The sequence below is a fragment of the Silurus meridionalis genome, chromosome 11 (genome assembly GCF_014805685.1).
Source record: "Silurus meridionalis isolate SWU-2019-XX chromosome 11, ASM1480568v1, whole genome shotgun sequence".
NCBI classification, from domain to species: domain Eukaryota; kingdom Metazoa; phylum Chordata; class Actinopteri; order Siluriformes; family Siluridae; genus Silurus; species Silurus meridionalis.
Genome location: NC_060894.1, coordinates 510,699 through 523,644, shown reverse-complemented (window position 1 = coordinate 523,644; position 12,946 = coordinate 510,699). Strand labels below are relative to the sequence as shown.

The 12,946-nt window shown below is 42.1% G+C and overlaps 1 protein-coding gene across 1 annotated transcript; it reads right to left on the bottom strand.

The window, feature by feature from the left end:
* Positions 1 to 501: 501 nt before the first annotated feature.
* On the bottom strand, positions 502 to 9,500 carry ak3 (adenylate kinase 3). Its single transcript, XM_046860426.1, has 5 exons — positions 9,250 to 9,500; positions 6,557 to 6,676; positions 4,135 to 4,307; positions 2,268 to 2,386; positions 502 to 1,502 (listed from the first exon to the last, which is right to left on the bottom strand). Exons 1-5 carry the CDS (start codon positions 9,395 to 9,397, stop codon positions 1,379 to 1,381), a joined length of 684 nt encoding a protein of 227 aa, XP_046716382.1. The 5' UTR covers positions 9,398 to 9,500; the 3' UTR covers positions 502 to 1,378.
* Between the last annotated feature and the right edge of the window lie 3,446 nt (positions 9,501 to 12,946).

The window sequence follows — 12,946 nt, the reverse complement described above, 5'->3', positions numbered from 1 at the left end:
AACTGGAAATCATGCAGGAGGAACCCGATCAGACACGTGTCCCAGAGCACCTGGTCTGATTGTGACGTTCTCTCAGTAATAAACAGAGTCTGAGTCTGATTCATTTACTGCTTTAAAGTCACTTCCAGGTTTCGGGTAAAGTCATCCAGATCCAACACGAGGGTCCTGGATTTGGTGCCAGGTTGAGTATTTTCAGATGATGATGGTGATGGTGAGGATCTTCAGCTGCATGGATTTTCGCTCATACAGTTAGTCTCTAAACTGACTGGTGTGAAAAACAAAAAACATCTTGCAGGCGCTCGTTCTGATCCTGAGAGCAAAACAAAAAGCAGATTGTTGTTGAAGGTTTGTGGAGAAGATCAGAGCTGATGGGAAATGCTGCTCGGGTAACTGATAACCACTGGTCCAAACCAGGAGGAGCAGAGGAACATCTCATAACACACACAACACAACAGGACAAAAACACGGAGTGACCGAGAAATAGAAACTCACAAAATAGAATTTTCCTCATTTCATTATTTATTTCTCATCAGTGTCGATGACGTGAAAGCGTTAATAATAAACGTGAATATATTTTTACAAACATTATTTCATTTCCTGTCGATACAAAACTGTGTACAAAATCAGTTCTTCTTCTGAACTCTGTATAAAGAGGATTTCTGAAACGAACTGAGGTTCACACGTGAAAGCGATGACGTGATTCTGCTGGAAAAACGTGTACAATCTCTGGTCATTTGAAAGAATCTGGAAAACGTTTTAGCACTAAAACACTCCTCTTTGTTTTCCAGATTCACGTGTCACGTGTTCGACACGCATCTTTCTCTCATTCTTCTCCTCCGCGCTTTAATGCAGAACGTGTTCATACCTGTGCAGTGGAATACTGAGATTTATCATTTCATTATTCAGTCTTCTGAAAATTCTTTTCTCACCTTTTCACTTCCTGTGCATGATTTTTCTTTTTATTATTCTAGATTTAGAACATTATTCATCTACACTTTATTTATTCCCATTCAATCTTTTCCTCTCATTATTAGACATAAAATTGTTAAGGCCTCTAAAACTTGAAAGGGAATGTACAAGTTAATGCGTGTGTGTGTGTGTGTGTGTGTGTGTGTGTGTGTGTGTGTGCATGAGTTAAAAAATTCAAGTGAATAAAATTAAGGTTCTTGTGATGAAAACGAGAATAAAAGTATTAAAATGTAGGTTATTTGGGTCTACAGGTGATTGTGGAGATCTGCTCGGATTAAAGTCTAAAATCTACTTCCAGATTTTAAGTCTACGATTAAAAAATAAAAGTGTGTCCAAAAATCCGGTGTGATCGTTTTTTCGTGAAAAACAAAAATCCAGACGAAACGGAATTGTTTGCGCCGCGACGTGTTTAAGCCCCGCCCCCTCCTCGGGCCTGCTGACTCTGTGGGATTTTCTTGGTGAGGAACGTGAGAACATGAGGCCAGATCTTATTGGTTTCTGTTCCACTGAACGTCGCCAGAACACCTTTACTCCTGTAAAACACACACACACACACACACACACACACACACACACACACACACACACACACACAGCATTAGTGTATTCAAGGTTCAGATTTTCCAGACTTTTCCAGACTCATATGTGGACTTCCCTGAAGATTTTGAAGACCATATTTAACATCTGAACACGTGTTACGTTACAATCTCTGATGTTTTCCATGTGTTTAGTCTCCAGTAGGGGGCGCTGTACCGTCATGGCAACTGCTGCCTCACAATGTACCAACCAATCAGAGCTGTGCAGATCCGGTCTAGTGCTGATCTTTTGGCAGCTTTGTGAAAACGCTCTACAGAGTGGATGAATTAAAGGCAGTCTTCACGTCGCGACGTCACTGGGCGTGAAAACAGAGGCTTCTGAATACGATGACGTGTCTTTAGACGTCGCTGCGACGTTTCAAAGAGCCAGAAAGTAAATAAACAGCAGGTGGAAATGACGCGAGTCGAAGCATCTTGTGTTTTGCTCACGCGCGGTTCAGGGACGTGAGCGTTTCAGACGTTTCAGACGTGTCAGACGTTTCAGTGTGGACGAGAAGTTTTTGGGAAACGTTTTTAGACAAAAACACAGTTGTATCTGGATTCGTTTGATAAATACTTAATGTGATATTTCAGAAAAACGATTTGGACATTAGTCCAGAAACAAATACTTTTCAATACTCAGTGCCCTAGGACCCCTGTGTAATGATACACACTGCAGTTGTAGCTGCTCGTAAGTAATGGCATCCCGTCCTCACCACCTACCTATAATACTCCAGAACCGGTTGAGTCTGGTTTTCATACGCCTTCAGTCTGCGGCTCACTGTTACAGGCGTGTCGTCATCCCGCTGCGTCAACGGCTCACCAGTGACATCATCAAGACCCTGCACACACACACACACACACACACACACACACACACACACACACACACACAATCAGCCATGATCCTTTAATCATCAACACTCACAGACATACAGAGTCGTAGTCAAATACAAATAATTTATTATTGATCATTTTTCTGCTTTTGTTCTCCAGATTGTGTCTGCGAGTGTGTGTGCACTTTTTAAGGTCATGTGTGTTGTGTTCTGCAGTAACGGTTCGAGTCGACGCCCTCACGTCGATCCCACACTTCTCTCCACACCCAGATCATCTCATATCAGTCTCCTGCACAAACCTGGCGTGAGTTCAGATCCTGAAATAGCTGCAACTTACAGACGACAGAAACGAGGTCGTCTGCAGCGAGCTGCCAGGAAGCGCAAATAACACGACAAATAACACGACAAATAACACGACAAATAACACGACTAATAACACGACAAAAAACACTCAGTGACACGTTTCCATTCGTTTCAGTCTCAGCGCACAGTGAACTCTGTCCCACTGCAGCTGTACTGAACTGTATTCCTCAGAGTTCGTCATTTATTAAACAAAACAGCAGCAGAAATATTTCCAAAATAATAATTATAACGGATTTCAATTTAATGTCATAAATCTTATTAACTTCCTCATTAATGCCCGAAATCTTCCACTAATTTATAGTGAGGATCAAAAATCTCTTTAATAAAAACTTTTTTGAAATAAACTTTTTTCCCCTGTGGCTTTTTTCCGACTGCAAGTAAATTTATCAATAAAATCACTCATTCATTTTAAAGCCACTTAATGCTCTTGTGAATTACAGTATGAGGAGAGACGAGCTTCCTGTCGCTTTAAAACGCAACACACACGCACACACACACACACACACACACACACACGCACACACGCACATGCACATGCACACACGCACGCACACACACACGCACACTTCAGCCTGCACTCTGACTCTATAAAACAGAGACGGTTGTTTCTCGAAGGTGACCTTTAAACCGACTCAGGAGCTCCGGCTCGGCCTCTCGCTCGTCACGTGACGTAAATCTGCTCTGGAATTCTGCTGCGTACACGTTTATGTCACAGATTTTTGTTTGTTTTTTTGAAAGAAAATAAACCGCATTTCTGTAATGACGTGTCGAAACGTCACGTATCTGAGCGGCTCTGTGAGAACAATTAAAGATATAAAACAAACAAACAAACAAACAAACAAACAGGTTTGTTATTTTTCTTTAATAAAAGTTATTTTGCTATTATTAGTTATTAGGTTTTTAATTGAAATTAATTGTGATTTGTTTATTGTATCATTTATTTCTAAATTTTGTTTGTTTGTTTGTTTGTTTGTATGCATCATCAAAGCCGCATCGACCCAGAAGATCACGTGACTGAACTCTGTGGTGACGTGTTTCCTCGTCTATTCACTCATTAGACAATAAGCTTTAACCCTTTCAGAAGAAGGACAAAGTCTGAATGACAGTCGCCCTCTGTCTCGTCTCCTTCAGTGACCTCATCAGCAGCTCAGAAATCAATGAGTGTGATGTGTGTGTAATCGGGGCGGGTGATCCCACACACACACACACACACACACACACACACACACACTCACACACACACACACACACACACTCACACACACACTCACACTCACACACACACACTCACACACACACACACACACACACACACACACACTCACACACACACACTCACACTCACACTCACACACACTCACACACACACACACTCACACACTCTCTCTCACCGGGATTCTGGGAGGGTTGAAGTCGATGTTGTAGACTCGGCCGCTGGACAGATGAACCCAGCGAGATGTTAGACGCTCCTTAATCGTCTCAAATGGAACGTCCAGGTTAATAACTGTGTCCACAGTGAAGACGCTGTCCAAACTCTCAGCCTGCACCACCGTCCGTGGAAAACCTACAGAGAGATAAAGAAAGAGAGAGAGAGAGAGAGAGAGAGAGAGAGAGAGAGAGAGAGTGTGATGGTGGTGTGGTGATGGTGGTGTGATGATGGTGTGATGATGGTGATGGTGTGATGTTGGTGTGATGATGGTGATGATGGTGTGATGTTGGTGTGATGTTGGTGTGATGATAGTGATGGTGTGATGGTGTGATGGTGATGATGGTGTGATGATGGTGTGATGATGGTGATGGTGTGATGTTGGTGTGATGATGGTGATGGTGTGATGATGATGGTGATGATGGTGATGATGATGGTGTGATGATGGTGTGATGATGGTGTGATGTGATGGTGTGATGATGGTGTGATGATGGTGATGGTGTGATGATGGTGTGATGATGGTGTGATGATGGTGTGATGATGGTGTGATGATGGTGTGATGATGGTGTGATGATGGTGATGGTGTGATGTTGGTGTGATGATGGTGATGGTGTGATGATGGTGTGATGTTGGTGTGATGATAGTGATGGTGTGATGTTGGTGTGATGATGGTGATGGTGATGGTGATGGTGTGATGATGGTGTGATGATGGCGATGGTGTGATGTTGGTGTAATGATAGTGATGGTGTGATGATGATGGTGATGGTGTGATGATGGTGATGGTGTGATGATGGTGATGGTGTGATGATGGTGTGATGATGGTGATGGTGATGATGGTGTGATGATGATGATGGTGTGATGATGGTGATGGATGATGATGGTGTGATGATGGTGATGATGATGATGATGGTGTGATGATGATGGTGTGATGATGATGTGTGATGATGGTGATGGTGTGATGATGGTGATGGTGTGATGATGGTGTGATGATGGTGATGGTGTGATGATGATGATGGTGTGATGATGTGATGATGGTGATGGTGTGATGATGATGATGGTGATGGTGTGATGATGATGGTGTGATGATGGTGATGGTGTGATGATGATGATTGTGTGATGATGGTGATGGTGATGATGATGATGATGATGATGGTGTGATGATGTGATGATGATGATGATGATGATGATGATGGTGTGATGATGGTGATGGTGTGATGATGATGATTGTGTGATGATGGTGATGGTGTGATGGTGATGGTGTGATGGTGTGATGATGGTGATGGTGTGATGATGGTGTGATGATGGTGATGGTGTGATGATGGTGATGGTGTGATGATGGTGTGATGATGGTGATGGTGTGATGATGGTGATGGTGTGATGATGGTGTGATGATGGTGATGGTGTGATGATGATGTGATGGTGATGATGATGATAGTGTGATGATGGTGATGGTGTGATGATGATGATGATGGTGTGATGATGGTGATGATGGTGTGATGATGATGATGTGATGATGGTGATGGTGTGATGATGGTGATGGTGTGATGGTGTGATGATGGTGATGGTGTGATGATGGTGTGATGATGGTGATGGTGTGATGATGGTGATGGTGTGATGATGATGATGGTGTGATGATGATGATGGTGATGGTGATGGTGATGATAGTGATGATGATGGTGATGATGATGGTGTGTGATGATGGTGATGATGGTGTGATGATGGTGATGTGTGATGATGATGATTGTGTGATGATGGTGATGGTGTGATGATGGTGATGGTGTGATGGTGTGATGATGGTGATGGTGTGATGATGGTGTGATGATGGTGATGGTGTGATGATGGTGATGGTGATGATGGTGTGATGATGGTGATGGTGTGATGATGGTGATTGTGATGATGGTGATGGTGTGATGATGGTGATGATGGTGATGGTGTGATGATGATGATGATGGTGATGGTGTGATGATGGTGATGGTGTGATGATGTGATGATGATGATGGTGTGATGATGGTGTGATGATGGTGATGGTGTGATGATGGTGATGGTGTGATGATGATGGTGATGGTGTGATGATAGTGATGGTGTGATGATAGTGTGATGATGATGATGGTGATGGTGTGATGATGATGATTGTGTGATGATGGTGATGGTGTGATGATGGTGATGGTGTGATGGTGTGATGATGGTGTGATGATGGTGATGGTGTGATGATGGTGATGGTGTGATGGTGTGATGATGGTGATTGTGTGATGATGGTGATGGTGTGATGGTGTGATGATGGTGATGGTGTGATGATGGTGTGATGATGATGATAGTGTGATGATGGTGATGGTGTGATGATGATGGTGATGGTGTGATGATGGCATGAGTGTGTGAGAGTGTGTTACCATCTAACAGCCAGCTGCTCTGCCCCATGTCTCGAAGGCTGGCCAGGATAAGGCGCGAGATGACGTCATCAGGAACCAGCTGACCCTGATCTATACATGACTTCATCAGGAGACCCAGTTCTGTACAGAACCCCAAATAAACACACAATCAGCTCCACACACACACACACACAATCATTTTACAGCTATAGAACATCAGTGAAATCTACATAAATTCATACCCCACACTGCTGAATGCTGCGTCCCTATTGGTCAGAAGGCGATGATGAATTCTCTGTAAGAGCGGCTCTGACAGCAGTGCAGGTTTATATTAATGCCCTTATTCCTAATTCATTATCGTTTGCATAACAACAGTGAAGTTCTCCGTGGAGGAGTCTCCAGAGATAAAGCTGGAATACACCACTGAGTGTTTATAGGTGCTGTAACATAAGCGGCAACAGGAACTAATCCTTTTTTATAAACTTTAAACAGGAAAAAATCGTTTTACTGAAAAATGTTTACTTGTGTGTAACATAATTATAAACCATTACAGAATAAACTATGAACAGATGTGCTGGTGATTAAAGTCTACAGCAGCGTAACTGCTCACATGCTGTTACAGGAAACTAATCAACATCCTCACTCAGTATTTTATTGTTCCTGAGAGGGAAGAGGACTGTTTTCCCCGTTTATAAAGAGAACTCCAGCTGTTTCTGTGGGGGGGGTGGGAACTTGGTGCTTAAAGAATTGGATCCAAAGGTCAGCAGTTCAAATCTCAGCCACTCTTGGGCCCCTGAGCAAGGCCCTTAACCCCACAACTGCTCAGCTGTATGACTTAGTTCAGTCACTCCTAATAAGGCGTCTGCCATATAAATATACACACACACACACACACACACACACACACACTCTTGCTGTCCTTGTGAGAACTCGGTGTTGGTGTGGCTCCTGCAGTGAGGTTAATGATTTCCTTCAGGCTTTTAATAAACTGCTTCAGCGCTTCATACAGAAATATTAATTATTAATAAATATGAAACATTTATACAAAGTAAAGTTTTACTAACAAAATCTTATTTATTTATTAGCAGATTGTTTTCCAGCATAAAGCAAATAAATAAATAAATAAACAGTTCCGGTTTGAATTTTATTGAAAGATTTCTTGATTTTATTCACAACATTAAAATAATTATTTAATCATATTTAAATGACTTCCTGTCGTGTGTGTGTGTGTGTGTGTGTGTGTGTGTGTGTGTGTGTGTGTGTGTGTGTGTGTGTGTACACGTGAGTGTGCGCTGGTGGAAAACTAAAACTCCTTCAGCTCTCCTGAAGGTGAGTGTAAAGGGGTTAATCATTCACTCAGACACAGAGCAGGTCTGATCTGAGACTCAGACTCGACATCTAATCCGCCTCCTGCAGCAGGAGAACGAGGTCACAGTGTTTCTGTCTCAATCAAACAAACTCAAAACATGTAGCAGAGACATTCCTCCTGCTTTCTACACACACACACACACACACACACACACTCTCTTTCACACACAGACTCTCTCTCACACATACACTCACACACACACTCTTTCTCTCTCACACACACACACACACACTCACTCACACTCTCACACACACACACACACACACATACACTCTCTCTCTCACACACTCTCTCAAACACACATACACTCTCTCACTCACACACACACACACACACTCTCTCACTCACACTCTCTCACACACACACACACACACACACACACACACACACACACACACACACTCACTCACACACTCACACACACATTTTCACTCTTACTCTCACACACACACACACACACACACTTACAGAGAAATGGGTGATGTTGAGAAGCGTAGATGCAGTGTCCGGCCAAGTAGACTTAGTGATGGTTGTTGTTGTTGTTGTTGTTGTTGTGGTGGTGGTGGTGGTTGTTGTGGTGGTGGTGGTGGTTGTTGTGGTGGTGGTGGTGGTTGTTGTTGTTATTGTTGTGGTGGTTGGTGTTGTTGTTGTGGTGGTGGTGGTGGTTGTCTGGATTCTGGTTGTTGTATTTTTGTAGTGTTGGTTGTTCGAGTTGTTTGTAAATGTTAAGAATTTTTGACTCAGAAGTAACTGTAATGCAGGATTATACAAGTATACACAAACCTTCAGCTTGTAATTGTGTGTGTGTGTGTGTGTGTGTGTGTGTGTGTGTGTGTGTGTGTGTGTGTTGACGTGTAAACAGAAGATGAGGGAGTTGTAACAGGAAGTGAAACTGTAAAAGCTGGAACTGTTGCAGCAAAGATCTGAACAACGCCATCAAGAACTCAGTCTGAGTTCTTCACTCTGAAAGTCTGATCTCCAACAGTGTGTGTGTGTGTGTGTGTGTGTGTGTTTCTAACTTCTACAGTGTTGCGTACGTGTAGCGGAGGATAGCGCGCGCACACACACACACACACACACAGCCACTTACTCTATGCAGGATTAAAAACAGGTCACTGGGTTGAAGCGTAAAAAGAAATAAAGAAAATGCATGGAAACTCCTTACGCACGCGCCCTGTTTCACTTACATCCGCGCGTGTGTGTGTGCGTGTGTGTGCTTGTGTGTTTGGACCCTTAACTTCATGCCCTGAATTCCAGCTTTCTGTAGAGATCCAGGAGGAAGAGACGCGACCGCGGAGTTACAGTACAGAGTGTGTGTGTGTGTGTGTGTGTGTGTGTGTCTCACCGCTCTTTGCTTTGATGTGGGCCCGTAACACGTCCCCGCTGGAGAGATGCTGCAGCCCGAAACTTTCCGTGATCCTGGAAGACACGGTTCCTTTTCCGGAACCAGGCGGACCCATGATCACGGCCCGGAACAAGTTCCTCACAACCATCCTCTAAACTCTGATCCACAGCGTGGAAAACACACTTCAGCTTCAGCCTCCACACACACACACTCTCTCTCTCTCTCTCTCTCTCTCTCTCTCTCTCAGACACACACGGGATTATTTATCGCTAACGAACCGAATCTCTTCTGAACGACTCCCTTATCGAGGGAGTCGATTCTCAAATATGAATCGAGTTTTCTCTTAAAGCTACAGTGCAGAGAGAAACTCGGTGATATGGACAAACTCCACGGGGATGGTGACTGTGGGAATGTTTAGATTCAGTGGGTATGGTCAGTGGGCATGGTCAGTGGGTGTGTTTAGACTCAGTGGGCATGGTCAGTGGGCATGGTCAGTGGGTGTGTTTAGACTCAGTGGGTATGGTCAGTGGGCATGGTCAGTGGGTATGGTCAGTGGGTATGGTCAGTGGGTATGGTCAGTGGGTGTGTTTAGACTTGGTGGGCATGATCAGTGGGTATGGTCAGTGGGTATGGTCAGTGGGTGTGTTTAGACTTGGTGGGCATGATCAGTGGGTATGGTCAGTGGGTATGGTCAGTGGGTGTGTTTAGACTTGGTGGGCATGATCAGTGGGTATGGTCAGTGGGCATGGTCAGACTCAATGGGAACTTGATTCTTTACCACAATGAACAGAATCACCCCTAACTTTAACACCCCTCAGCACCTGACAAACTGCCCCACCTACAAGAACCTCACAATCATGAATCTTGAGAGTTGAGAGGGTGAAATTAATTAATTAGATAAATTAAACAAACAAGCCAACACATAAATAAACAGACAGAGAGAACGTGTTTGATCTTTTCTTTCTGGTTTCTGGAAGGAACATGTGGAATCCTCTGTTGGTCAAGGAGCATCCAAACCTTTCATCAGTGGAGCTTTAAACCGTTTATGAAGTGATGATGATGTTTTCACTGATTAATTGCTCAAAAGCTTGTAGGCACCTCATCATGATCTCTCAGCACAGAGGTGTGAATCTGTCAGAGGAGAACATGTGGGAGTGAATAGATGAAGATGAAGAAGAAGAAGAAGATGATGATGATGATGATGATGATGATGATGTAGAGACATTTTAAAGCACTGTACTGATCTTGTGACTAAACAACATTAATGCACTGATTAAAAAATGAAAAACGAGTGAGAGCAGTAAAGCCAGGTGGAGGTGTGAGGTGTTACAGGATGTTAGTGTAGATGTGGAGGTGAAGAAGGTCCTGAGGTGAAGTGGAGAGCATTAGAATGGTGTAAGGTCTCACACCTAACTGTTGATTATCACCTTCTACCATGATCACTTCCCAGCAGTGAGGAGTTCAAGCTGTTATTGATGTTTGCAGAGTGAAACTGACTGAAGAGGAAAGAACTGAAGTTTATTTACAGAAGTGGATTTATTAAATAAATAGTTATTAATAGATAATGAAGCTGTTGGAGTAACTGCTGCTGCTGGTTTACATTCTCACTCCTTATTTTCATCTCAATTTCTCATCAAATTCATCTTGTGCCTCGATACAAATTCACTATAGAAGTTCTACCACACGCAGGAATCCTGCATGGAGATCAGTGAGATCATTAGGAAATGTGTTTAATCACCGTCTCACTCTGGATTCTGGATCTGCTCAGAGTTGATGATTGTTTTACAGAGCAGTGCTGGTGCATCGTTTACGCTTTTAAATTTTATGGATAAACTATTAAAAAGAATAAAATATATAAAAAAATATAATAAAAAGACTAAATAGTGAAGAGGAAATAAAAAGTAGTTGTTGATATTTAGCTGCTTTTGGTCCTAAACATTGTTCCTTAATAAGGTGTTAAATAATAAGAAACTAATTAACACACTAAAGAATTGAACAAATGTCTAAATGTTTACATTTACAGGTTTTATTTTTATATATGTATATTTACATGATATTTCTATTTGTCTTTTCCTTTTTTATAATACAATAAACTGTAATATTATTAATATTAGAATTAGCATGATTTTTATTAAAACAATGTGTGTTGATTAAACCACTGAACAACAGACACAATAAAATTATTCTTTATTTTATTTGATGGTGGATTTTGACTGTGATTTTGTATTTCATCTTCACACATCACTTCTATAATCCAATACATTTTAGAATTAAATCTTTATAAACAATAATAAAGTCACAAATAAAGTGTGTCGTTTGGGTTCAGTGTTTATTCAGCTGCACACACACACACACACACACACACACACACACACACACGTGAAGTGTACACGCTGGTGTTTAAACTGGTAATTAGTGGTGTGAAACACAATCATAGTGGAGATAAAATAAAACAGTGGTTTGAAGTCGAGGGTTAAAAACTGTTCATATTTACTGAAGATAAACACAGAGAAGATACAGGATGATGTGTGAAAGTAAAACAGTCAGTAAAAGCAGCACATTCTGCGCTTATTCACATTCACGTGCGCGAGATGTGTGGAATCTTTTCCTGGCTGTCAGTTTATTAATGTTTGGGTAGGTTTAATGTAATGTTTCAGTTCTGTGGAAACTCTCAGGATTGTGTGAAGGTGTGTATCAGGTAAACGAGTCAAACTTTGCCTGTTAACATTGAAAATATGATTTAACATCAGGGGTCTGATATAATGCATCCACAGGCTGGTAAGGGCCCCGGGGCCTTGAGTTTGACGCGTATGATTTAAGATGATAATCAACAGGTCTCTGTACACCACTCGGCCTCCAGGGGGCACTGTTACAGGGAAATAGTCAGCACTGAGGTTTATTATTCTGAGAGGTTTTAATCCTATTATACCATATCCATCCATCCATCCATCCATCCATTCATCCATCCATCCATCCAACCATCTATCCATTCATCCATCCATCCATCCATCCATCCATCCATCTATCCATTTATCCATTTATCCATCCAACCATCCATCCAACCATCTATCCATTTATCCATCCATCCATCCATTCAACCATCCATCCATCCATCCATCCATCCATCCATCCATCCATCCATCTATCCATTTATCCATTTATCCATCCAACCATCCATCCAACCATCTATCCATTTATCCATCCATCCATCCATTCAACCATCCATCCATCCATCCATCCATCCATCCATCCATCCATCCATCAAACCCTTCATTCATCCAACCATTTACCAAATTATTTGCATCCATCCATCCATCTAGTTTCTTGACTTGAAAAGCTTCTTGACTTGTCTTGATCCATGCATCTATCTATCTATCTATCTATCTATCTATCTATCTATCTATCTATCTATCTATCTATCTATCTATCTATCTATCTATCTATCTATCTGCCCATTCATTCATTCATACAGCCATCAATTCATCCAGCCTTTTGTTCATCCATCTATTCATCACTCATCTCTTCATCCAACCATCCATCCTTCCACTCATCCATTCCTCTATTCATCCATCCACCCACTCATTCATCCATGCATCCATTATGCCTTTTGTCCATCCATCTATCCATTATTTCTTTTTCCATCTATCCACACAGTTATCCATACATACATACATCCCTCTAACCATCATGAATCTTT

Excerpts from the sequence above, each read along its gene's own strand:
- ak3 (XM_046860426.1), bottom strand. The coding sequence starts at position 9,397 with ATGGTTGTGAGGAACTTGTTCCGGGCCGTGATCATGGGTCCGCCTGGT. Across the intron at positions 6,677-9,249 it reads CCACATCAAAGCAAAGAGCG|AACTGGGTCTCCTGATGAAG; the intron begins GTGAGACACACA and ends GGTTCTGTACAG. Across the intron at positions 2,387-4,134 it reads TCAACCCTCCCAGAATCCCG|GGTCTTGATGATGTCACTGG; the intron begins GTGAGAGAGAGT and ends GTGTGTGTGCAG.